Source organism: Nymphalis io, chromosome 9 (assembly GCF_905147045.1).
Source record: "Nymphalis io chromosome 9, ilAglIoxx1.1, whole genome shotgun sequence".
Taxonomy (NCBI): Eukaryota; Metazoa; Arthropoda; class Insecta; order Lepidoptera; family Nymphalidae; genus Nymphalis; species Nymphalis io.
Window position 1 is genome coordinate 3,459,696 of NC_065896.1, and position 27,947 is coordinate 3,487,642.

Below are 27,947 nucleotides of genomic sequence, written 5' to 3' on the forward strand. Positions count from 1 at the left end.
TATGCGTGTATATATAGTACATAGTACTCGGACATACGAACACAGTAATATATAGTAGTGATTATCAGCTTTAGAAGATACCCAACCAGTAAAGACTGTTCTTACCGAATAATTCAATGAATAATAAACAAACATCAATGGTACTCTAATAATTGAGCGACGTCTACATTAGCAACCGGTTTGTTTCGAAACCGAATTCAAGTGACCCTATTATAGCGAACAGAAGCATGATTACACAAATTAGCGACTTTCGTAACTTGAAGGCAATATATCATATTGGTGAGAAAGTATAGAGTCATTTTTACTGCATTTTTTATATCCTATTCGAACAACTAACCTAGTATCTGCAAATTTACTAATGCTATTGGAGACGTTTTTATGTACCAATTGTTTCGAAATTAAGTGGGTTTTGATATTGATTTAAATACGTATTACAAATTGCTAAACAACCAACTGCTGGATCCTGTAATACAGCTCATTCCACCAAGCTGCATACACGTTTCAGGATAGTTACACACAATGTTTTCCTAAGCCGCCGGGGACGAGATAAATTATATATATTCAGCGAACAACTCGTGTTTTGTGCAGATTTGGAACCGAAATATTATTTTTAGTTATTTATACTTTTTAGTAAATCACACGATACTAATACAACAGATATAAGAGGAAGAGGTTAATAAGAGGGGAGATCATATGATTAACTAGTAGTATTTTAATAGTCATTTCTTTAACAAACAAACAAACAACTCTATCAATAAAAACAATGTTCTTCGTATTACTTAAAATAATGTACTGTAGCCGCTCCTTGTGCATTGATTGAAATACGTTTACGTAGTTTCTATGTACGTGATGTGTTAGTACATCAAGAAAGCGGAATGGAATAAACACCGTCGTAAGTCGTGAGAAGTGGGCTCACACAAGAAAGCAGGTTGATGCAGTATAATTGTCATTGTTAAGACATATTTCGAAATGTCGATTTATCTTTATAATCCTTTTGTAAATCTTGTTTTTATGTTTCATTAACTATGACCATAGTCAACGATCACGGTTTTATTATACCATATTTCTTAACGTTTATAGCTACTGCTCTTCTTCAGGGACATGTAGCTTGAAGTTCCTTATTATCCTGTTACTCAATAAATGGACTATGCTTCCAAACCTTCACTTCTAAGGGAAATAGAATGGAAATAGCATGTGTTTGGTTAAACATTGATTTATCTCTTTCTTTCTTTATTGTTTTGACTTTTGAAAGAAGAAGACACAGCATTAAATAATCAGTCTTTATACCGTGACGAAGCCGTTACTTTTTAATCTGTATTAATACCAAAACACAGCTAACATTGGAAATAGCTTCATCAAATATAATGTGATATGAACTTATGACTTCTTATTTATGTATGTATATTATTTATGGAAAATAATTGAAAGAAATTAGTTGGTTGGTTACTTTTAATTTAAAGCAATACTAAAGCTGAATCAAATTACTATTAAGTCGAACTGTTATTGCAAAATCGGTCATTGGTCGATTCAAAATATTCTGCGATTACAGCTTTATAAAACTGGTTTCTATCTAAACCTATTCTGAATTCAAGTTTCAAATGTTAAAAACCGATCAAGTTCGTGTTGAACTGCTTAAAATTGTTCCTTAGACAAGATTAAATGTTTATAAAACATCAAAATGTCTATAGGTTCATGAGGAACATAGAATAAATTCAAATAAGGTTAGGAAGGATAAATATAGCATCCGGTCATATACCAGGTAGACGGTGAAATCTTTTTACTTCCCTTAACTTAAAACAACATCTAGTTTTTTTTTAATCATGTAGAATACAAAATAGGAACGTATGATAAAGTGTAGTCATTTTTATTATTAAACATTCGAAAACGCTGTTATCAACCAATCACTTGCACAATTAGGATTTCCTTTACAGAGCAATTAACAGCCGAAACTTCTATGTAAATAACAATTACATATCGACTCATTAATTTCTTATTTTTAAAGCAATTAGTGAGTCATTAAAATACGATTAATTCGATTTCAATCATAGACGTCAATATATACTAAATCGTTTCTCTGTTTTCACTTTTTACGCTTATGAGTACTTAGTACGAATGCTTCGTCTGCCTTTAGTTTTTATGTAACTATTTTTCAACTAATCAAGCCGCGAGGAACCATTCTCAACCATGGAAATGATTGAGTAACAAAATATCTAAAGTGCACACAAACATTCCAATTAATAATCTACGTTAGACGCTGAACTGCATTTGTATTAAAATATACTTATTATTAAAACCTTCGTGGTTCATTTCATTTCAAATTAATGTGAAGTTTTAACCAACGAAATTTAGCCGAAGTTATTTAATAACTGGTAACACATCGTACAAATTAAATTTTCTCTCGACTCTACTTTCTAAAGCGGAAAGTAGAAATTATTAAAAATTTAAATCCGTTACCATTAGAAATTCATAGGTTTGAGTTCTGGCCGGATATGAGAAACGAAGGAAATGATACGAGATGCATACATAGAGAAGAATGGCTTCGTGTGAGGGAATATTTATCTTGAGTCTTACTTAAAATATCTTTGAATTTACATATAATTTATGTAACAATGAATGCTAGGTATTCTTTCTTTCTACTAACTAGAAATATATAAAGTAAATAAAGCTTGGTCAATATGCAATTCAAATAATCAAAAAAGTGGATGACAAGCATTTCTAATAATGTGTTTATGTTCATTTCAATTCACAATTCTTTTTTATCAATAAAAACAAAAATCAACTACCGTGTCATCCGAAGCTTTAGTTTAACTTTCCTTTTTTATATGACTGCGTGTATTTTATTTCCAGACAGCGTAAATAGATCGAAATTATAGTTTTAATGATAAGTTTATATGTAAAATACTCGATGTACTAGATTAAATTAAGACCAATAAAATTTTACTGTGCCTACTAGAATGTCAGTTTTAAAATAAGAACAGTGAAATTTAATATTAAAATAAAGAGTATCTTCAGGTAGAAAGTTCCGGGCGCAGGTATAAAGCAGACACAGGTGGCCTTCGTAAAAAAATAAGTTAAAAATAATAAGTAACAGACGGACTTCAGACATATTAACAGACGCATAACTTATGAAATACACTTCAGCTTCTGATGAGCGTAATAATTAAATGCTTAGAATATCGTCACCGACTACCGAGAACTATGTTCCAATCCGATTATTACATATTTATTTATAATTACAATATAATGTATTAATAATTAGTTTACAAATGATATTTAATTAGTCAATGAAAGCAGATACCTAATAATTTTATACAAATAATTAAAATAACTATTTGTCTTTATTTATAAAACAGGACTTAACCTCATTTTAATTCAAATAACATGAGTTTATGATAAATTTCATCGTTGCGATGTTTCTTTATCTGCTCGAATGGATGCGCAGGAGTCGCTCACGGAATAGTACAGTTACCCACACATGTTCGTGCTATTAAATACGTGCATATTTATGCGTAACGTGTCTTCCGTAACGGTGCCCAGGCAAGGACTAAAAACGTGTTATACCCATCTATAATAGTGACAAACAATATGTGTGTCATACGATTTTGATAAAAAAAATACCAAATACCTTTCCAGCCAGTTTCGATTCGTTAATTATAGATTACAAAATTTATAAAATAATGATTGTTAGTAAAATAAGTTTCGTATAGTTACTGATGTTGCGCATGTACAGGTTTTCCTTGTGCCTTCGCAACTTCGCACATTTTTTAGTATACAAAATTGCGTTAACTTATAAAGTCACGAATCTGAATACACTTGTTTGTACTACCGCCTGTTATAAAGTATATAAGTAATTAAATATTTTAGAAGTATTCAAATGTGTGAAATAATATTATTGTTAGTTATTTTTAATTTTGTTTAATTACGTGTAAGATTTAATTAATTATGCTGTTTTCTTTTCTTTAATGGATTACTTTTTCTCAATTTTCAATTTTCAAAAGTTTTTGACGTATTGTTAGCAACTTTGATTTAAAATAGACAATTTTTAATATAAAAAATTTAAAAAAAAAAAACAAAAATTTTTTACCTGTATACTACTGCGCTTAACTTCAATGTAAAGCCAGTTGTCTGTGGAGAATGATATTGCCATTAAAGCTGCAGCCACGATTGCTGTAATGGTCGCTATAGACAAAGTTACCGCTGAGCAAGGCATTTTTACAACCTTCAAGAGATAGTAAAAGATAGAAGATATAGGGTATGTTCACACAATCACAACACTATGTTTAATCGGGAAGTTCACCTATGCAGCATTTTCGTAAACACTTAACGGGACGGGGAAGTGGGAACACGACAGCACTCTCACAATTTAATAAAACTCATACGAATGCGGTCATCGCCTGCAGCGTACCGAGTTCGCGCGCGAGACTACTTTGCCTACTTCGTTCTGTCTTACCTTGCCGAGTTACCGCTCTCTTACGGATGTGAAACTTTCGAAAGCGACCTAACTCCGCCAAGTGGCGGGAATGTAAATTAAATAACTTGTTTTGTGATACCATAAAAAATGATCCTGTCATTATTTTATATGGTATCACAAAACAAGCTGAAATATATTATTGTACATTTTCTATAAAATGTCACTACTAATTAATACATATTGCATTGGACAATTTATTATATAATTAAAAATCTATTTTTATAGAATCAAGATTGAAATAAATATATAATTATAAGAAATTGCCATGTGTAATATAACTCCGATTATTTTAAAGGATTTTATATACAATAGTCTCTAGGATTTTAGATACAATAGTCTCATCAATAGAAATAAATATATATAGAATATGAAAGTCTCATCAAAATTTAAGTGTCTGTCACTGATTTAAAAATAACTGTTTGCCTTTGTGAGGTTAATCCTTCTTTCTGTGCGAGAATAACTTCAAATTGGATAAAAATTTACTAAGTAAAAACATCTTTGATCAATTTTATGAGTTTTTTGTTTTTTTTTTTATAAGTAATTATTATTAATGGTGTTTTAAGATTTCATAAAATATGTACAATATTATTAGGAATTTTTCAATATATTATACTGGAAACACTAAAACTGTCATAAGACAAAAATCAGTCTTGTAACTTCAAATATTATTAAAAATTGTATATATTTTGGAAATTCGGATTTTTCTGCGATAATGGAAACTAATTTAGAATACAATAAATATGATGAGATTTTTACATCTATTTTGGAAAAAGAGAAATCTATTTTGGGATTTTTATCAGCTATATTCAACTTTCTAGCAAGACGGTACGATATATAAATCGCAATTTTTTAGATAGCAAGTTGTAATTAGTAATAATTTTATGAGTTAAAAAATAACAAATAATATTTTTCAGCACTGACTTCTATTACGTACATGACGGTTTTCATACAGACATGGGTTTTCCGCCAGGTGTAGCGGAAGAATTAGTTATCAAAGTTTTAAGAAAGTGTGATCCAAAAAACTGGTCTCTGGATAAAGACAAACATGCAGAAATAAATAATGAAATAATGTGTTCCACTGTTGCACAGGAAGTAGAAGTTATTGCTCAAGAAGATGAACAAGAAGTTGAGAATGGAGACATCCCCATCGAAACTGCCGATTCAGTAAAAAAAACTGATATCATGGATGATAGATCTATTTTCCCAGAAGATTACGAGCCCCCTATAATAGTAACACAAAAAAATAGTGAATCTTATAATGGAGCAATCAGAGAAAATTATACATGGTCGCAAACTATTATGGATATAGGTAAAATAATAAGATAAAAACAAAATACTTGATTTAAACACTTTAATTTTAAGGTTCCATATATCCATAATAATGAAAATAGAAACCAGAGCATCATCAAGACAATACTGTCAGTCAACAAATTTCCATATTGCATAGTAATTAGTACTACTATTAATGCCCGATTAATGATCCTTTAAAAAAAAACATAAAAATTTCTCTTTACATAGGTTGCCTGGAAGAGATCACTGTAAGTGATAAGGCCTCCTTTGCATACTATATGTACTACTTGTTATTATGTTTGTAAATTGTGTGCAATAAAGGATTAATAAAGTAAATAAATACTTTATTAGTATTTATTTACTTTATACTATTGTATATATAGTTGTACTGATGTAAGGCTTGTTAAAAAGTTGCTCATTTATCTGCTTTTTAGATGTAACAATAAAACTACCACCAGATATAACATCTTCAAAAGATTTGAAAGTGACAATAAATCCTGGACACATATGTGTTGCTCGTCGCAATGGTGATATCATTCTAAAAGACATTCTTCCCTTTAAAATTAAGACTTTTGACAGTTTTTGGAGTATCAGTGAAAATCGACTGTTGATACATTTAGGTAAATATTATATTTTTTAAATATTAATTATTACAAATTTAGTGATGCATAATATATCGATGATCAGACTTTGTTTAATTGTTAACATTTGTTTAACAAATTTCTTTAATTTATTATTTATGTTTTTGGTATTAAAATTTTTATTAAATGATTGTACATTTGGTTTGATGAAACCCTAAATGAGAGAAGAATGTTTCATTATAATAAAGAGAGTTTGAGGATTATTTATTAAGATATAATTTATAACATGTTATGTTCAATAAAAATAATCTTTTGTTTTATACTTCATTTGTCCAAAGAAAAAGTTCAAGAACGTTGGTGGAATAAACTATTAAATGAAGAAGAGGAAATAGATCTCTCCAAAATTGATTGTTCAAGGCCATTAGATGAACTGCCAGAAGACAGTATTGCCAAGGTAATGGCCTAACATTACTTTTTAAATATTTTATTCCTATTTAATTGTTATTTCATTGTCATTGACATTATTTGTACTGTTCCATATATTCAACATTTCTTGCTATGATATTATTATATAATTGAAAACTGCTGGACTGACTGCTTTGTTGGTCTAGTGGCTTGATGTAAAGCCGCAGACCCAGAAGTCCTGGGTTCAATACCAATAAAAAGTTATTGGGTTTTTCTCAGAAACTTCTCAGTAGCAGCCTGGAGTCTGGAAGTTGAAAGTGTGTACACTCCCGGGCCTCGGAAAGCACGTTAAGCCATTGGTCCTACACCTGAACTCTTTCCGGTCGTGTTGGATTGCCGTCCATTCGGATTATGAGAGTTAGGGAATAGAGAGTGCATCTGTGTTTGCACACACACTTGTGCACTATAATATCTCTGCCAACTGCAAAATGTCTCTTGAGATTGGCTGCCTAGGCCGAAATCGGTCTGGAAAACCTTATTATTATTGAAAATATATGTAGTGTAGATTTTGAGTTACTGATTTTTTTCATCAAATTTGTTATATTTTGAAAACACTATATTATTTATCAGGTTAGAGAATTGCAGTGGAACCAAGAACAGAAACTAAAAGGTCTCCCAACCAGTGATGAAATAAGAAATATTGAAATTCTAAAAAAGGCATGGAATGCTGAAGGTTCTCCATTCAGAGGGACAGAGTTTAATCCAAATATTCTTAAAAAGTAAATAATAATAATTGTAGTTAACATGACATACATTTAATGTATCAATAGCAACAATAATACATAATGTAAAACAATCAGATATTGATTTATTTAAAAACCAGTAAGAACAATTTTCCCAATCGTTGTCTTTTCCTCTAAAATTCTATGAGCCTCTTTCAAATTAACAGCATTAATTGGTGTTAAAACTTTTTTGAGTGTTGTTTTCAGCTGACCATTGTCCAACATTTTTGAAATTTCCTTCAACATCTCATGATGTTTGAATAAGTCCTCAGTGTCATATTTTATTTTTGTCAACATTGATTCCGATGCTAAGGTAACACTTTTGTCCTTCAAAGGCTTTATGTCCACCAAACCACTGCTATCAACTATTAAACAAATTTTTCCCTGTGGCTTAATAACTTGCATTAATGTGTCCCAATATGGATATGGATCATAATTTACTAAGATATAATCAACTCCATTTTCATAGCCATTATCTGCAAGTTGTGAAATTAGATCCTTAGAGTGGTTAAGAACTACACTAGCACCATGTGAAAGAGAAAAATTGATTGTATCTTTCCGTGAAGCAGTTCCAATAACTTTAAGACCAAGATTGCTAGCTAATTGAGTGGCCACTGAGCCAACACCACCTGCACTGTTTATTACTAAAATAGATTTTCCTGCCTCCTTGTTTGATAGAAGTAATCTTTCAAAAAGGGATTCATATGCAGTAACAGCTGTAATTGGCATTGCAGCAGATTGTTCAAATGTAAGATTTTTTGGCTTAGGGCCTACCAAGAATTCATTGATTGCTACATATTGAGCATTGCAACCATTTCTTCTTAAATCACCAGTAAAAATTACTTCATCTCCTATATTAAAAATATTTGATTTTTCTCCTTTTTCAATGACTATGCCTGCTCCGTCCCATCCTAAAATACGTGGTGTTGTTTCAATAATAGGTTTTGGTGCCCGTTGTTTTGTATCAATAGGATTGACTGCTATTGCCTTCACTTCTACTAACACGTCACTCTTTTGCAATTTTGGTAAACTTACTTCAATATCCAACAAACTATTTGGATCAGAAATAGGTAAATATTTATATAGGCCTACAGCCTTCATTGTTTTAGATAAATTTTTTGCCATTGTTTCTAAATAAAAGGCGTAGATACTTTGTCAGTTGGCTCCGTGTGTAGTTTATACTTATTTATGTATAATAAACAATATTTTATCACACTCGTATACTGTATATCGTTAAATACATAAAATTCTTATCGTATTATCACAACCACAAGAATAAGATAAAAGTATATAATAGGTATTTAATATTAAATTTTATTTGAAATTGTTAGTTCTGTAACATTGGAAATAAAATTTAATAGATGCACTATTTTTTATAAACTGATGCAATATACATTATGTTACGAACTATATATGTTATTATGTTAACCTTTTTATTAATGTATTCCCAATAAAAACATGACTTGCTTGTATACATTCATTTACATCTTCCGTAGATATCTATAAAATATCTATGAAATAGATATCTATAGGTTATTAAATGTACTGATAAAAATAATTATTTATTGACTTTATTCCCTACATTTACAACGTAGGCAGAGATTAGTTTCTCTGTCTACGATTTATAATTTTAAATAAACATGAGAGTTACGACGCAATGTTGCCAGCGCTTTATTACCTAAAATAGAAAATAAAAAACACAAAGCAGCAAATCATCAATAAACAAACAGTAGTAAACCATAATTCGGTTAATTAAAAAAACTGTTATGAACATTGATATCAATGTAAAATTTACTATTAAAACAATAGAATGATGAGACTTCAAACTTCGTCTGTGAATTATTAAATTAAGAAACATATTGTCTTATGGAATTTGAACTGGTTAGGTACACGGAGAACATAATCATTTACTATTTAACATTATGGTTGTTCGTTTGAGAATTAGTAATGTAATGATTATTTATATTTTGCCTTAATGGCGTCAGCATTCAAAATCTCGAAGTAACGTGGCGCCCTATCGAGTTACGAACGAAGTAACAAATCTACGACATTTTTCATTTGTGATTTAATTTGCTAATTGTAATAGTTAAAGAATAATTTACTTGCTTGATTCCATGAATGATTCCGAATGCTAAAAAATAAAACTTTCGTAGATACCATACCATACACTCACATTTTTTCTTTAACGCCAATTGACAAACGTATTAGATTATGTATAATCAGCACGCTATCAGAAACTGGAAACTTACTAAACTAAATCGAAAATAAGCTCTCGAGCGAAAGAGCGTCAGCAAAGAAGTTCTATCTAGGTAATAATTTTCTAACTATGACAGAGGTGAACGGCAACGGGGGATATGATTTAAGTAGATTATGGATATAGCTTATTCCAATCGAAGGATTACTTACATATAAACAAAACTTAGATTTATATATTCCATGAGATGTGCTAGTAGCTCTGCTATTTTATGCTCTATAAACAGTTCTTGATTGATTTCACAGACATTCGAAATCTTATTTTACTGGTGGTAGAGCTTTGTGCAAGCTCGTCTGGGTAGGTACCACCCACTCATTAGATATTCTACCGCAAAATAGCAGTACTTGGTATTGTTGTGTTCCGGTTTGAATGGTGAGCGAGCCAGTGTAATTACAGGCACTAGGGACATAACATCTTAGTTCCCAAGGATGGTCGCGCATTGGTGATGTAAGCGATGGTTAACATTTCTTACTATGCCAGTGTCTATGGGCGTTGGTGACCACTTACCCATATCTATAAAAAAAGTCCGGTCCGGCTTCCTATTCTATAAAAAAGGACAACATGAATTGACCAATAATAAATATCGCGTCAATTAAACGTTGAAGTTGTCTATTTGTCTCTACTACTACTATAGTTGATATAAGATATATGTATATATAGAATATGATATATTTTTTAAATAATTAGCATCAAAACCAACTTTATTTATTTATTAAAAGTTAAGTTAACTTTAATATAAACGCACTTATCAACATTTTATGTCGGCTGTATACATTCACATATACATTACCAGATAAGCTAAGAGCGAGTGTCTATATAGTATATATCTAAATGATCGTGGGTTCAAACCCGGGCAAGCACCACTAAATTTTGATGAGCTTAATTTGTGTTTATAATTCATCTCGTGCTTGACGGTGAAGGAAAACATCGTGAGGAAACCTGCATGTGTCTAATTTCATTGAAATTGTCACTTGTGTATTCTACCAACCCGCATTGGAGCAGCGTGGTGGAATAAGCTCTAAAAAACCTTCACCTCAAAAAGGGAGATGAGGCCTTAGCCCAGCAGTGGGACATTAACAGGCTGTTACTGTGAGTGTCTATATGTTTCGTCTACTCTAGTTTCGTCTCGCCTCATCAAATCCGAATCTCCTGTATTAGACAAGGCAGGAGAAACGGTCTTACGTTAAAAGAGTAACTAAGCGCCAAATCAATTTTTTTGAAAAAATATAAACCGAAATGGCCTTATAAAAAATATCCAGTTCATTTCTCAATAATCAATAGTATTTTTAATATAAATAAATATATATAGTTTAAATAATTATAAGTACGTATATTATTTATTCTTTAAATAACGATGAGTGTATTATAATTTAACTATAATTAAAATTAAACAATAATTTATATGCTGTTGTAATATATTTATTATTAGAAGATATGACTATGTTTTACAATGTTTTTCACTTAAATCATTAAAAGCAGATCAATAAATATCACAGAATGGGCAATATAATTCACTGTGTGCGAAACAATCTAAATACCTAATGAAAAGTAAAATGTTAATAACATTTTCTTAACATGATTTATATGAAGGAAAAATATATAAACGACGCTATTTCATAAAATACCTAAAGGAAAAGGTGAATTGTCACAAAGAACATAACCATCTAAGTGTTTTTATACATATAATATATTAAAAATAAACTGTTTTATATTTTATCTAATTTTATTAAATTGTTCTGATAAAATCTAAAGCAGCCAAAATATTATAAACATCTTACTTAATAAGGTGAAATGTTACAACAATATATGTAAATATTTTTGACACACAAAGCGATTTTAAATATAACAATCAAGTATAATAACGTCGGTATGTCTTTTATTTTTTATTCGAATTTCGGTTATTCGAATGACGTTTTACAAAGATCGTTTTTTTTTTCGTTTGTTTTCTTCCTATAGGAATAGACAAAAGTATTGCACTATACAGCCATATAAAGAAAGGCGGTAGATTTAATTTCCACAGTATCTTAGTAATTAACTACAGTATTATTTTGTACATTTTATTAAAATTTATTTAAATATGAATGTACAAAACATCAAAATCGAATCTGATATTAAAATCGTATCGTTATTCCGATTTGATTATTATGACCATAACGCGACATGCTTATCGTATTTACATACATCCTCGGGTCTTCAAACTCAAAAAAATAATAATTGTCGTGCTCAAAACAAATCATTGTCGCAAATACTGGTGGTAGGGCTTTGTGCAAGCTCGTCTGGGTAGGTACCACCCACTCATCAGATATTCTACCGCAAAACAGCAATACTTGATATTGTTGTGTTCCGGTTTGAAGGGTAAGTGAGCCAGTGTAATTACAGGCACAAGGGACATAAAATCTTAGTTCCCAAGGTTGGTGGCGCATTGGATATGTAAGCGATGGTTGACATTTCTTACAATGCCAATGTCTAAGAGCGTTGGTGACCACTTATCATCAGGTGGCCTATATGCTCGTCCGCCTTCCTATTTTATAAAAAAAAAAAAATTTTCTAAACTTTAAATACTTTTTGTAGAGGACTATCAACAATAATAAAAACTATTAAATTTATTCCTCAACCAACTAAATTCAAAAACAAGTCCTTTTTTAGACTTAAATGATATATATTTTTAAAGTACTTATAATTTTATATTTGCCCGAGTTGGATGCTTGTCCATGTGTTCACAACAAGACTCTATATTTGCATTCTATAGCCGCTACAATTTTACACCATAAATGCAACATTTTTTTCATAATCTATTTATATTTGTGATTATGTAAGGAACACAACGTTCATCTCAATGATATGTCCTGAATTACAAATAATTTAAGAATGTTAATCAAATAACTATAAAAAAAACATTTCTTAGTTACATTCAAATCCAATCAAAATTATTCATCTAATCGTTTTCAAATATGGCACTCAATTATGTAAGAAGTAACAAGTAACGTCTGTCTATTTAAGTAATACTGAAACATTTTGTTTTAATCAATTCTATTTTTTAAAGAATTCTGTTTAAAAATACAACTAGTAAAACTTTGCATTTTCATTGATAATTTAGTTTTTTAATTATATAACTATAGAGATAACATTCGATTGTATATAACAGCGATTTTCAGGTACTTACAATTTTTACATAGTAAATTGTATTCGTGATCATTATATTTCACGGATACGCACGGGCAAGTTCCGTTTAAGGATTTCATTTGTGACTAGCGATGCACACTGCGCTCGAGACTCTTTACGATTAAACTTTATTTGTAGAGGCTTAAAACAAAAGGGGACATAATTAATTCTTTTAGTATTTTTTTTTATTTTGAAATCGGAGTTTTTATCACTTATACCCTTTTAGTACTAGTCGCTTAAATTTTATATACATAGAACATTTGTATCACTTTGTATTGATCAACGATAATTAATTTAATTTTACTTATGTTATTTTAAGCATTAAATGATTGTTATAATCCATATTTTATAAAATTGACATATATAATATACATAAAAAATTAAAACTTGCCCGAAATTTTACTTATATTTAATTTACTGTTTACGAATGACTAGGTTTTATTTGTAACAATTTAAAGGTCGGCTCTACACTCTACCCATGAATCGCGGCCGCGAACTTTAGTCGCGATTCGAGCGTGGTCTCAGTGCGAAAAACATTTCCCTCTACACTGCCTTTGGGGGCTAAAAACCAACAAGAAACCATCTCATCAACATTTGCGTTTCACGACATTCGCGGGCTTTCCGGTATTCCTGGCCGCGAATGTAGAGCGAGAATAATATATGGCGAACAAAAGTCAATTGTTCAATTCAAATAGTAACGTCAGACAGAATTACAAGACGTACGACTTAAATAGCTAGCTCGCGCTGAAGACGTAACAAACGCAACAGTACAATGCCTTCGGTACTGAGCGCACAAGTCAAACGCAGGTGTCCAAGCGGGGTAGTGGCAGCATTGTCAATCGTATGATTTAAACCGTGTGTATACGACCTTTTTGGAGCTGATACGTTGTACGGTCATTTATTTGAAATAGTACGCAAACCTTACGATACTTTGAAATCTTTAAATTTTGATAACAAAGTAGAAAAATATTTATATTACATTAAGTTCATTTTGTCTATATAAGAAATCAATGTACTTAATAAATACGCGAAAGTACATTTCAACATCTATGACTATGAATATTGTTTATTTTTAACGTACGTAGACACAAGCTTGCAAAAAAAAGTTTAAAAGTTTTTGTTGTATGTCTACCAACTTTTTATGAATTTCAATGCGCACAATTTTTTCTGTACTTTTCAGAAAAAATATTATTTTCCCTACTGTATCGTACGATCCCTTAAAAAATTGGTATCTAAATAAGTCGCTCGTATTGTAGTGCTGTTGGGAACTATCCAATACTGAATCATTTATTGTTAAGCAAATGAAATCAAGCCGAGCTTAAATATTGAATCTAATTTGTAAGCATCTTCTATTTGTAAGATAAAATCTATTTAACAACTTTCATAAGCAAACTCTACACTTAACAATACTTTAAAAATACTCCATGACTCGAAGTACAAACGCAAATGTGCCTTTATTGTTTTTGATAAAATGCCTAAGCCAGTAGGCAAGTACCGACGATTGAATTTCGAAGTTCTATCATTTCCAGAATACCGCTTAATATAATTCTACGATTTTGGGGGAACTTTTCCAAGTCACTGTACAGCGTATTCACAGAAATCATGAGCTCCAGTACATTCGACACTCGGTCTGTGAGTTGAGTCCCATATACCTGGACCACATCTCTGACACATGCCGACTAGGGTGCATGGAATTCGAACGAGCTGTCTAAACTGATGAAGAAGTCCACGTGCCTTTCGGAGTATGAGACGACCGTCCATATACATGGCTGAAATTAAGATAGAGAAGTTTTCATATATATTTGATGTCCAACTTTTCATGATACTTAGTAATGCGGCTTCACGCAAGGGAAGTATGGTTAGGTACCACTAAACAGCAATACTTTTTATTGTTAATTCTGATTCGAAGAGTGAGTTAGCTAGTATAACTACAGGCACAAGCATAACATCTTAAATCCCAAGGTTGGTGGCGCATATTGTTGATATAACATAGGTTAACATTTCTTATACCATCAATGTCTATGGCCTGTGATGAGCACGTACCATCAGGTTGCATATCTGTCAGTCTGCCTATCGATTACAATGAGAATTAACTAAAATCTTTTAATTATGAAACTTACCCAATGAACTGAAATGTAATAACATCTCATCTGTGTTGAGGTCTTGAGCGATGACGTCATCAGCGTACACCGCGATTATAGCGAGACAGAGGAACAGGTGGAAGTAATCCGTCTGGTAATTCGCCCAACAGGCCTCCCACATGCGGAGAGCGACCGCCTCAGTGAACTCGCGCTTGAAACATCTGGACAAATAGTTTAATATTAATGTTATCACTTAACCTTGTTCTAAAGGACAAACATACGTAGAAAAATTCTTCATTTTTTGGGCCAGGATCATTCGATGATACACGTAACAACGCACCAAAACTTCATCACAATCGATGGAATAGTTTTGAAACGCATAATGGATCATTGTTATTATAAAGACACATACATTTTTATGAATGAACCACTGAACACAAGCACCACTGAATTTTCATGTGCTTAATTTGTGATTATAATTCATCTCGTACTTTACGGTGAAGGAAAACATCGTGCGGAAACCTACATGTGTCTAATTTCACTGAAATTCTGCCACTTGTGTATTCCACCAACCCGCATTGGAGCAGCGTGGTGGAATAAGCTCCAAACTTTCTCCTCAAAAAGAGGAGAGGAGGCCTTTAGCCCAGCTGTGGGACATTCACAGGCTGTTACGGTTAATAGTATAAATGTGAGAGTGAGTTTGTTTGTTGCTCATTTAGGTCTTAACTACTCAATCGACCATCATGAAATTTCGCATATACATTTTTAGAGGTACAGAAAAAGACATAAGGTAGTTAACACTGCCCCCTCTCACACACGGGCGAAGTCGCGGGCGGAAACTAGTATTTATAAACTATTCAGCTGATATATGATACGTACGTATTAATTACTGTAAGGACACCCGGGAAACACCCTACGTACACATTGCCTTCTCGCGTACTATCAAAATATATTTATCTAACCAAATATAATATAATAATGTTCCCATAGACAACTAACTACTTTTATTAAATAGACGTGTTCTTAACAAATGGAAACAAGAAAACATAATTAGCTAATTTATTTTAATAATCGCGATTAGATGGGATGAAGATGCATATGAGAACAGTGTTTGATCATGTCCCATTGTTCTACAAAGACTCTAATACTTTTGACAATGTTTTGGAGTAGAGCATGCAACTCCAGGAATAAATATATTTTTAGTAGAATTATATTCGAGACGTGCAGGTTTCCTGACGATGTTTACCATATTGGGATCAATTATTGTTTTTTTTTTTGTTATAGAATAGGTAAGTGGACGAGCATATGGGCCATCTGATGGTAAGTGTCACCAACACCCATATACATTGGCATTGTAAGAAATGTTAACCGTCGCTTACATCGCCAACGCCAACGCCAATGCGCCACCAACCTTGGGAACTAAGATGTTATGTCCCTTGTGCCTGTGATTACACTGGCTCACTCACCCTTCAAACCGGAACACAACAATACCAAGTACTGCTGTTTTGCGGTAGAATATCTGATGAGTGGATGGTACCTACCCAGACGAGCTTGCACAAAGTTCTACCACCAGTACAGTAATCGACCGAGTATTGTAAAACCGAGTAAATACAAATTGACAACATGAAAACTCAGTAGTGCTTGTTGCCAGATTCGAACTTGTGATCGTGGATCACAAGGTTTCAACGCGGCTCATTCAACATTGGTAGGTATATTGTATTCATTAATGTTGCCCCAACTAATTCAATCAGGTCCCTAATCAGAAAATATAAAAGGAAACAGTAAAATAACAGCCTTTTAATGTCCCACTGATGGGCTAAGACGTCATCACCCTTTGAGAAGAAGGTTTGGAGTTTATTCCACTACGCTGCTGAAAAATGCGGGTTTTCTCACAATATTTTTTTCTTCACCGACGAGCACGAGATGAATTATAAACACAAATTAAGCATATCAAAAATTCAGCGATTCTTGCCTGGGTTTGAACCCACAAGTACTGGTCCACCATTGGTTCTAAGCACTGGGCAATCAAAACATACAAATACACTTACAGCAATATCCATCTATGACAAAACAGCAGTTCCATGGCGTCCACGTGTTTCTCGAGATGTTTGTAAAAATGCGGTAACATAATCCTTATTAGTTCACGTAGATAACTCTGAAAATTAAAACAAATTCTTCTGGATTATTTTATTAATGAGTGTTATATATTAATTATTTTCTATTGATTTAATACGTTTTGTTTTTAAACATAATATCGGTCAGTTGAACAGTGTGTACATAATGCGTTATCTTATAATTCTGCATTTAGAATATAAGTCCTGATTTATAAACATATAAATTAATATATGGTTGATATAAATTAATATTGAACAACAAATGCACATGGACGTTTATTAAATTTAAGGGGAGATTTAGGGCAATAGGGTATAAGTACCCGCTGTTTTTACGTATAAGAAAGGCACGTCCAAAAACATGAGAATTTCTTTATAAAAAATAACGTCCATTCTTTCAATGCGACAAATTCACATTAACGAGGTTTTTTTTAAACTTATCTATATGACCACGTTGTAATAAGGAGTGTGGCGGACTTTGTTAGTCGATTCGCATCATTGATCGTTTGTACAAAACGGTAAGGTATTCATAAGACCAATTTCAAGAGCTCATCTGAAAAATATTTCAAGGTTAAGCTACATTTTCAAACGTTGAAACGTACTTGGCATTAATGGTGCCTATACTCTCTAGGTTTATTCGGGACTCCATTTGTTCATTACCCAGGGCTTACAAATGTTTGATTGTGGCCCTAATTTGGTACTTAATGTAAATATGTTCTATTGAAAATGTTCAATTTTTATTGAATGTATAATGATGCGGCCAATAAAAAACTTGGGTCTGCAATTTGCAATTAAAAGTTTTATGATTAAATATTGCAAATATCTAACGAATTACTAATTAGCATACTTTTATTCTGATGCTAAAATTGTAATATAAGACTAGTAACAGCCTGTTAATGTCCCACTGCTAGGCTAAGGCCTCCTCTCCCTTTTGAGGAGAAGGTTTGGAGCTTATTCCACCACGCTGCTCCAATGCGGGTTGGTAGAATACACATGTGGCATAATTTCAATGAAATTAGACACATGCAGGTTTATAATCACAAATTAAGCACATGAAAATTCAGTGGTGCTTGCCCGGGTTTAAACCCACGATCGTCGGTTAAGATTTACGTGTTCTAACCACTAGGCCATCTCGGCTAATATAAGACTATTAAAGTCTAATGCTCATAAACTATTGACGTAAGGGCAGCAAAAGCTATATATTTATTAAAGTTATAAAGCAATAATTTAATCTATTTGCGCTTATCTATAATGCAATATGCTATTATGATTATAGATAATACTAATATTTATAAAAGTTACTGCAAGTTTTCAAGTGTATGTATGCAATAAAGCTTAAAAGTTTTAGTCTACTGGTGGTAGAGCTTTGTGCAAGCTCGTCTGGGTAGGTACCACCCACTCATCAGATATTCTACCGCAAAACAGCAGTATTTGGTATTGTTGTGCTCCGGTTTGAAGGGTGAGTGAGCCAGTGTAATTACAGGCACAAGGGACATAACATCTTAGTTCCCAAGGTTGGTGGCGCATTGGTGATGTAAGCGATGGTTAACATTTCTTACAATGCCAATGTCTAAAGGCGTTTGGTGACCACTTACCATCAGGTGGCCCATATGCTCGTCCGCCTTCCTATTCTATAAAAAAAAATATATATAAAAATATATGATAAAATTATCGCATATGCTATGCTTAGACTATGCCATAGCAATATTGATAGATATTTATTGACGCCTTAAGCTGGGATATTTATATGTATATATAAATACTATTCGTAAATAGCATTACATTTATAACACAAATGTTTTCATAAATTAAGAGAGAGAGAGAGAAGTTATTATAAAGACAATAAAATATTCGTAAAATACATAAAATAAGTTTTAATATTCATAACTTGTCGCTTTAATATGAGGCGTAACAAAGGAATTTTTTAATTAATAAAGGCATTCAGACGAGTCTTCACACTGAAGGCCCCTATAAAATTAGAACGCAATTGACGTAGAAATTTAGTTTTAGTACTTAATTTAGAAATAATTACAAAGATCTGTCCTGAAAACTTTTTAACTATTATTGTATACTTGGCAATATTTATAGGTATTAACGACGTGACGTAAAAAAATCAAAAGTCACATTTTCTGTGATCATTTTATATAATTGAAACGTAGAGTGAACAAAGCTGGGTTAAGGGTCTCCTTGTGAGAAATTCCAATGCGGGTTTTGGTTGGTTGCAGATTTTTATCCGACACGTGCAGGTTTCCTAACGACGTTATCCTTCACCACTGAGCACGACATGAATTATAAACAAGGTAAGTAAAAAATCAGTGATCGGGTTTGAACTGGTGGTAGGGCTTTGTGCAAGCTCGTCTGGGTAGGTACCACCCACTCATCAGATATTCTACCGCAAAACAGCAATACTTGATATTGTTGTGTTCCGGTTTGAAGGGCGAGTGAGCCAGTGTAATTACAGGCACAAGGGACATAAAATCTTATTTCCAAAGGTTGGTGGCGCATTGGCTATAAGCGATGGTTGACATTTCTTAGCCAATGTCTAAGGGTGTTTGGTGACCACTTACCATCAGGTGGCCCATATGCTCGTCCACCTTCCTATTCTATAAAAAAAAAAAAAACCAGATCGGTTAAACTTACCAAATTATTATCCATATCGTTATCGGTGGGTGTACAAACGAATATCGCTCGCTGCATGAGGCCGACAAAGCACCAGAATGCCTCCGCCTCACACTTAATTTCACATAGAACCGGCGCCAGGAGATCGCTCATGCCTTGGGTGTACCTACATTTATATGTTTGATACATAATATGTTCACACATTTTGCTATAACGGTCACGATATTATTCAAAGATATTATGTATAATATATATTGTGTTTTTAACTATATTAAATGTGGATGTCTGGACACATACCCTAATGCTGGATTATAAACGGCGTAATTCAGTAAAATATTCTTCATTATTTCGACGTTATAATTATTTTCGCCCGCAAAGAATGGATTCCCTCTATCGGTTCTGACGACATCTTTCTCTATAACGCTTTGTACAGTCTTCCAGAAGACCGCGTGTTGTTCAGGAGTCATTTTCTCTAATCTTCTCTTCGCTATTTCATCATATTCTCTGGTTCTTATTTGTAAAATTATTTCTCTTTCATCGTATGTAGAGTTATATGGATAGCAATGTAATAGGAACGGCCAAACTTCTCGTCTTAACTCTTTATCGAGACCTCCAAAGAAAACGCACTTTCTTAAAAACAAATCGTCCTCAATCGTCCCTTTTCCATTCATGACTTTACCGTAAAATAGCTCCGGAGTGATCTTTGGTACTTTTCCTTCTTCAGGGTGTTGTTCAGATTTCTGAACCTCTGGTCGGCAAACCATAAAGTGACGATACGGTAAATTAGGTTCTTCGGAACCTAAAAAGAATATTCGATTATTATAAAAATCTATTTAAATGATTAATGAAAAAGAGTAACAACTGAGTTTCTTGTCGGTTCTAATAGTGGTAGTTTTACATTTATTAAATTTTAGTAAAATGACTATTTAAAAGTAGGCACTTAGTAAGGGCTTACTAGAATATTTTTAAGCCACATACATTTTCAAAAGATTGGTCCAAGTTTCACAAAAAAAAGCTTCATACAAAGTCAAATGAATGAATAACGTTTTCTTTAAATGTATTAAAACAGACCTTGCGTCGTTTTGACTTCATATTTTCTTTCATTTTTGCTGCTTAATTAAAACTCCCAAATAATTATAAAAGTTGATGAAAAACAAGCTCCATTAAAAAAACTGGCTTTATTTAATAAAAGCACATAAAGGTAGATTATTAGATGTACCCGCCTAGTATTTGCGTGCTTGGCATAAATTTTTCGACGAGAAGATCTTAATTATAAAAAAAAAACCTATTCTAAATTTTTTTTTTTTATAGAATAGGAAGGCGGACGAGCATATGGGCCACCTGATGGTAAGTGGTCACCAACGCTCTTAGACATTAGCATTGTAAGAAATGTCAACCATCGCTTACATATCCAATGCGCCACCAACCTTGGGAACTAAGATTTTATGTCCCTTGTGCCTGTAATTACACTGGCTCACTCACCCTTCAAACCGGAACACAACAATATCAAGTATTGCTGTTTTGCGGTAGAATATCAGATGAGTGGGTGGTACCTACCCAGACGAGCTTGCACAAAGCCCTACCACCAGTATCAAATTAAAGTATTCTTTAATCACGCAAGTTTTAAAATAAGCACTTTCGAATCGTCATGTCACTGAATAAAATTAAATTTAAAACTACCAATGGTCGGAAATGTAGGTCCAACAGAAAGAGAATTAGCAAAGACTTTTCCACCAATAAGATAAATTTATACGTATTTCAATTAAATATAATAAAATTATTACAATATTAGTATTAAAAGGTTCTATGACCAAACAGCAGTATAGTGAAACAATAAATACGAATGACAAGCAATACACATCACACGGAAAAGGGTTAATATTATTAGATGAACTGATTGTACCTGGCGTTAGTTTGATGTTGTGTAATAATGCGTGCCACCTGTGCAGTACTTGAGCCAGATGATCCAGACCACCGTGGTGAAAATGTAAAATTTTGTATTGAGACTCTCTGGACGCCACGACCAGCTGACCACAAGTGCAATTATCGTCGTTAAAGAATAATCGCAAAGATCGCATTTGACTTAGATCCACCGAGAACCTAGACAAAATAATATTCAATAAGTTAAATACTATTTAGTAATAGACATCTTCGAAAACTTATTTTCTTTGTAATGGAACAAGCACGCATCATTTTAAACTAATATATTTGTTTTTTTTTTACATTTCACAGTAAAATTAAAAGGTCAGTATTCAAATTATATATTATACCTTTCGTACGTGCAGGTACATATATATATGTAATATATAACTAAGACGTAACAAAAGGAAAGTACGTTCTTACTACCCGATTGTTTAAGAAATAGGGTCCCCAAGTACTAAAATCCAAGTTATCTATTTTTACTTTTTAAATAATAAAAGTCAATTATTTAAGAGTTAATCCCTATTGTATTATCATATCATTTTATGCATTATAACTATTTTAATTTGCCCTTAACAATAACAATAACAGCCTGTTAATGTCCCACTGCTGGGCTAAGGCCTCCTCTCCCTTTGGAGGAGAAGGTTTGGAGCTTATTCCACCACGCTGCTCCAATGCGGGTTGGTAGAATACACATGTGGCATAATTTCAATGAAATTAGACACATGCAGGTTTCCTCACGATGTTTTCCTTCACCGTCAAGCATGAGATGAATTATAACCACAAATTAAGCACATGAAACTTCAGTGGTGCTTGCCCGGGTTTGAACCCACGATCGTCGGTTAAGATTCACGCGTTCTAACCACTAGGCCATCTCGGCTTTTTTTTTTTAATAAAATTTATTTAGTAAAATTTTGCATTAAATTTCAAACTATTTTTTGCATTAAACGAATACCATTCCATATTTATAATAAGTACAGCCTGAGCTCTAACATAATCTCATAAAGGCTCCTTTGAAGACGATCATTATCCGCGATAAATGCCGTAATGACATACCGGGGAGAGCAAGACCTGAAGGAACGTGAGAGCTATAAGAAAAGGCATTGAAATACCACTTACTGTCTAATATACACAACTATAACCGCGTGATCCCGTCCGCGTCTAATTATTATTTTTCACGTAAATCCTGTAATTCCTAAAGTTACTGTTATGCCTACAGCCTATTTCAATAATAATATAATAATAATATCCTGGGACGTTTTTCACACACGGCCATCTGATCCCAAATTAAACTTGTACAAAGCTTGTACTATGGAAACCAGACAACTGATATACTACATATACTACTTTTCTTTTGTAAATAAATACTTATATAGATATTTACACCCAGACACAGGACAAACAGATATGTTCATGCACACAAATATCTGTCCTGGGTGGGAATCGAACCCGCAACCTTCGGCGTGAAAGGCAAGCATTCACCATCCACGCCAACCGGCTCAAATGTTGCTCAAAATTCAATGGCAGGAGAAAAAATAAACAAAACTAAGACTTACACGTTCCATGAAATTTGATAATAGGTCTGCTATATTATGCAGTAAGTACTGTAAGGACAGTTCTTGATTAATATATTTTTTATTATTAATAAGACTCATTTCATTTAACTATTCCATCCAGTCCATTTTACTTCCAAAATACAAACAATATTTTCACGAATCCATATATTATTTTAGATCTCGACCAATGTCATGTTTATGTTTATTTAAGGTTAAATTTGTTTATTCCGGTCTCAAGCTACCTTTATATCAGATTTCATTAGATTTATTTTTTTTATTTTTTTTTTATCCTATTGGCCACAGTAGATACACAGCGAGTAGTTATACACAAGCCAGATGTTGAGAGTTAAGGGCTCATAATACGGATGTCCTAAGGGAAATTTCATTAGGATCGTTTAAGTGCATTACTCGTAATAAAGTATGAAAGAGAGAGAGAGAGAGTTACTTTGACATTTTTATTAAGTCTGTTTATTCGCAAAGTCTACAAACACGCTAGGGTATATAATTTTGTATTTGTAATAAAATACCTAGTAGGTAATCATTATTTCCTCAATATAACAATTTATATTTCATATAATGCTCTTTACTCAACTTACAATTTTAATTAATTAAAATGTAACACTGCATCGAAGATCTTATTATTTGGAATATTTAATTAATACTTTGGTTGTGTTCTCGAGTTTAAAAGTAATTAAATGAAAGAATGATTATTCATTCGTTGTTATAAGCTTGCAACAAAAATATTATTTTCTTTTTATTTTGGCTGATAAAATTACAAACCTTTATCTATGTAAAATAAATTTAATTGATGTAGAACAATGTCAGAAATCTCACAAGCCGTAATGAAACATAAACAATTCAAAAGTCAACAACAAGACCTTAATTAGAAAATAATGTATGAATACAACTTTTATTTATTTTTTAATAATGAAGAAAATAATTGATGCCCAAAAACCATGATCTTAGTAATATCGGAAGGCCCGACTGTGGTTTCGAGATTTCTAATCGAAATAACTGCTTTTTTCTTAAAGAAAAGGCTTGGGTCGTAACCGAGCTGCTCCATTGCAGATTGGTGGATAGGTACATATGTGGCTGAATTTCATCTGACCCACCGCTTACTAAATGTTTTTCTTTACGATAAAGTTCAAGAACAATTTAAGCATAAGCAAACCTAGTACTTGCGCGAATTATAAAGCTAACTTCGATTAACAAGTAACAAATTAGTGTTTTAAAAAATCCCTGTGATAGTACAACTAGGTCTAGGTCAAAGTTCCGGGAAAATACATAAAAAAGAAAAAACTACGACATATTGATAATTTCTATTTAGCATAAGTAATGCCCGTCTTCCGCACCGATTAAAATACGCGACCGCGGCAAACAATACTTTTTAATTTGCTTTAATAAAGACTAGGCTTTTACCTTTAAAAGTTCTTTTATCTTCTAGTTTTAATAATAATCAAATACTAGGTATATAATATAATGTTTTTAAAAAATAGAAATGAAATAAGTAAACGAAACAAATTCGAAAATTAAAACCTACGATGAATGCCTTTCAATCAATCAATCAATCAACAGCCAATCGTTGTCCACTGATGAACATAGGCCTCTCCCAAGGTGCGCCAAAGCTCCCTGTCCTCCGCCTTCCGCATCCAGTTGGTGCCCGCCACCTTCTTAAGGTCGTCGGTCCACCTGGCTGGAGGGCGCCCAACGCTGCGCTTGCCGATTCGCGGTCTCCACTCTAGGACTCGTCTGCTCCAACGGCCATCGGTCCTACGACATACGTGACCAGCCCACTGCCATTTCAGCCTGCTAATTTTGCAAGCTATGTCGGTGACTCGGTTCTTTTCCGGATAATCTCATTTCTGATCTTATCCTTCAAAGATACTCCGAGCATAGCTCGCTCCATAGCACGCTGAGCGACTTTGAATTTGTGGACTAGTCCCGCAGTTAGTGTCCACGTTTCAGCACCGTATGTCATGGCAGGTAAGACGCATTGGTTGAAGACTTTCGTGTTTAAACATTGCGGTATAGACGACTTGAGGACTTGACGAAGGTTGCCAAATGCTGCCCATCCCAAGCGAATTCTTCGATCGGCTTCCTTCTCGAAGTTGTTCCTACCGACTTGTATTATCTGTCCTAGGTAGGTATATTCACTAACAACTTCGAGAGGTTTCCCCTCGACGTATATCGGTCCCGGCACGACATGCCTATTGAATGCCTTTAGTCTTAAGTAAAATATAGAAAAATGAGTCATTTACCATAATTATGCCTATACGCTTACAGTGGATCTACTGTGGGTATTCCCATTCGCTATTGTGATTCCCGCTTTTACTAAGCCAACTTGTCATTGGTTATACATTAATTTAAAAGTTTAAGACAGAATTCGTAAAAATCCAAATGTACATATGAAAAATACAGAAGCAGAGTGAAATGTTATTTTGAGACCTTGCTTCTTTTCTAAAACGGTAATGAGACCGTTAACTAATAGTCGGAACCTTTGACCATGCATGACATACTTAGACTAAACTATTCAATTGTTGATCATGAGTTACGACATTATTAAACAAGGCTGAAAGATATATATAAACTCTCCCAAAGTTCAAGACATCCCACATGTAGTATTCTTTGTGTATTGTCAATTTTGATTACTGTTTAAATTATTAAACGTTTATATGTAATTACAAACCATTTCCTAAAATCTCTTCAAAACTTTACGAATTATTGTAATTCGCTCGGACGAAAATAAATTAGCCAAACAGCATATATAAATTAAACATCGTTCAAGCCACATTACATAGTACATAATAATACTATATACACAATACTTAAATTGTTTTTAAATATTTAAATTAATGATATAAAAATACCTTTAGTATTCTACCGGAACTTATCGAATATATAAATTAGAAATGCAAATTGGAATTGAATAATAGATTCAGCTTTAAACTCACCTTCGGCATTTCAAAGGTTGTCGTCTTTGCGGCACTGGGGAACTGTGAACGCTGTCCGGAAATACTAAATTATGTTTCAGAGCTAAGAATTCAGGTGTGCTCATCCAATTGGGATTACCTTCATCGCATGAACTCATAGATAGAGACCTCATAAAGCTACCAGAAACGGAATCTGGAGTCAGATCAACGTTTTCCACGTTCGGGTTAGCAATCGTTATATTAACAGACGTCATTGATTGGGAACGTACGTGCCGTTCGAATTCAAATATCTGATCTTTCGATTCCTCTTTATCGATGGAAACAAACACATCATCTTTACACGAATCAACAGATTTTATTGTAGGCTTGGAACTAGAAGTTAATTCTTCCTGAGTCGTGTCATTCTGGGTGAACCTTGTATCATTCGATTTGATGCTCTGTTTATCCGAATTTGAATTGAGACTAGTTGTGTCCGAGGAGTCGGAGAAAGCGTTTTCGTTATTGATGTATTTTCTGTTCTTTTGCTGTACAGTCTTCTGGGTTGGAATGTCTTGAGGATTTGTAGGTTTAATCCCACAACCGATTTCGTCACTAGGGCTAGTTTCAACAGCTGACGGACACTTCCTTAAAGTGGAATTGGGTATCCAATTTAAGAATAGCGTAGGTCGCTTAGCGTTATTGTGCTGATCGGTAAATACTTTCGTCGTCACTGTCATGTATCCCGGATGATGTACAATATCCAATTCATGCCTCGCTATTGTCGGTGGATGAACACACACATTATTCTTACAAAACAATATTTCATTGTCGACGTAATCAAGCGGTTCTTCGTTGTCATCGAACTCGAGTCCTAGGAAATAACTCGATGCACGTTTAATAAGATCCGGTAGAGGCATGTTGACTTACATTTCTTTTATTAAAACCGTATTGCGACTTAGCCTTATCATCCGCGTCAAACTTAGTTAAGCGCGGTACGAGTACTACGCGCATGTAAACACCCACACTGGGTTAAATATGTTGATAACGCGGTATTGATCGCTCGGAGCCGGTGCCCGCGTTAACGTCAGCTGTAACTGTGACACAATATCCTAGCGTCTTGCTCATAACACACGAAATGAATATTGTTGACCTGTTAACATTTTGTCAAATAATATTTGAATTATAGTACTAGCAATGATTAAAAAAATAAATTGTAATCAAAGGTCCATTACCTACGTATCTAAAATCTAACAAAACATACGCCCGTATACAAAATGAAATCAGATATTTGCAATTTATGTATAACCTAATTACTTTAATAAGGTTATCAGAATTGTTTTAATAATAGTTAAATTAATATCAAGACGAAAGTTTATTTTACATTATTCTATACTTCGTTTGAAATGTGTTGAAATTTTAATTGTCCTTAACCAGTCAATATTCTTTGAAAGCTAATAGATAGTATAATTCACGATGGTCAATATTAACATAAATTAAATATACTTTTTAGGGTACACGCTATTTATGTAACATCCTGATTTTCGTTAAGGTTAATGAACTCTAAAATAACTAAAGTTTAATCACGACAAATACATACAGCTTGTAACAAGTCTAATTTCAAAAACTACAGAAACTTCGTCTTGTATAACACTGCAGCAATTACGTAGCGGGAAACGAGTACGATAGAAGCCAATACTATTCTTTTCTTTTTGTATATGTAGTATGTACAAAACTAGTTACCTATTATATTGTATACTGAATTCTAACTATGGTGTGAAAAAATAAAACAGTGTAAAACACATGTAA

The 27,947-nt window shown here is 33.0% G+C and overlaps 4 protein-coding genes across 5 annotated transcripts in view; 1 reads left to right on the forward strand and 3 right to left on the reverse strand.

Annotated features, from left to right (window-relative positions):
* The window catches only part of LOC126770828 (uncharacterized), a 47,073-nt gene extending 42,569 nt beyond the window's left edge, over nucleotides 1-4,504 (reverse strand). Inside the window, exon 1 of one of the 2 annotated variants that reach the window (XM_050490419.1) lies at nucleotides 4,085-4,504. In XM_050490419.1, coding sequence (XP_050346376.1) covers nucleotides 4,085-4,210 — 126 coding nt within the window. In that variant the 5' untranslated portion in view covers nucleotides 4,211-4,504. The remainder of the gene's footprint in view (nucleotides 1-4,084) is intronic. The other variant, XM_050490418.1, reaches the window with a different exon arrangement.
* Nucleotides 4,505-5,098: 594 nt separating this feature from the next.
* Nucleotides 5,099-7,606, forward strand: LOC126770823 (nudC domain-containing protein 3). Its single transcript, XM_050490412.1, has 5 exons — nucleotides 5,099-5,296; nucleotides 5,386-5,780; nucleotides 6,196-6,381; nucleotides 6,681-6,796; nucleotides 7,378-7,606. Exons 1-5 carry the CDS (start codon nucleotides 5,184-5,186, stop codon nucleotides 7,528-7,530), a joined length of 963 nt encoding a protein of 320 aa, XP_050346369.1. The 5' UTR covers nucleotides 5,099-5,183; the 3' UTR covers nucleotides 7,531-7,606.
* On the reverse strand, nucleotides 7,541-9,129 carry LOC126770817 (zinc-type alcohol dehydrogenase-like protein SERP1785). Its single transcript, XM_050490396.1, has one exon. The coding sequence runs from the start codon at nucleotides 8,652-8,654 to the stop codon at nucleotides 7,620-7,622; it is 1,035 nt and encodes a 344-aa protein (XP_050346353.1). The 5' UTR covers nucleotides 8,655-9,129; the 3' UTR covers nucleotides 7,541-7,619.
* A 3,588-nt stretch (nucleotides 9,130-12,717) lies between these two features.
* LOC126770771 (TBC1 domain family member 16) lies at nucleotides 12,718-27,434 on the reverse strand. Its single transcript, XM_050490320.1, has 8 exons — nucleotides 27,374-27,434; nucleotides 26,184-27,291; nucleotides 21,660-21,856; nucleotides 20,054-20,555; nucleotides 19,778-19,922; nucleotides 17,075-17,181; nucleotides 15,066-15,247; nucleotides 12,718-14,714 (listed from the first exon to the last, which is right to left on the reverse strand). Exons 2-8 carry the CDS (start codon nucleotides 27,056-27,058, stop codon nucleotides 14,521-14,523), a joined length of 2,202 nt encoding a protein of 733 aa, XP_050346277.1. The 5' UTR covers nucleotides 27,059-27,291; nucleotides 27,374-27,434; the 3' UTR covers nucleotides 12,718-14,520.
* Between the last annotated feature and the right edge of the window lie 513 nt (nucleotides 27,435-27,947).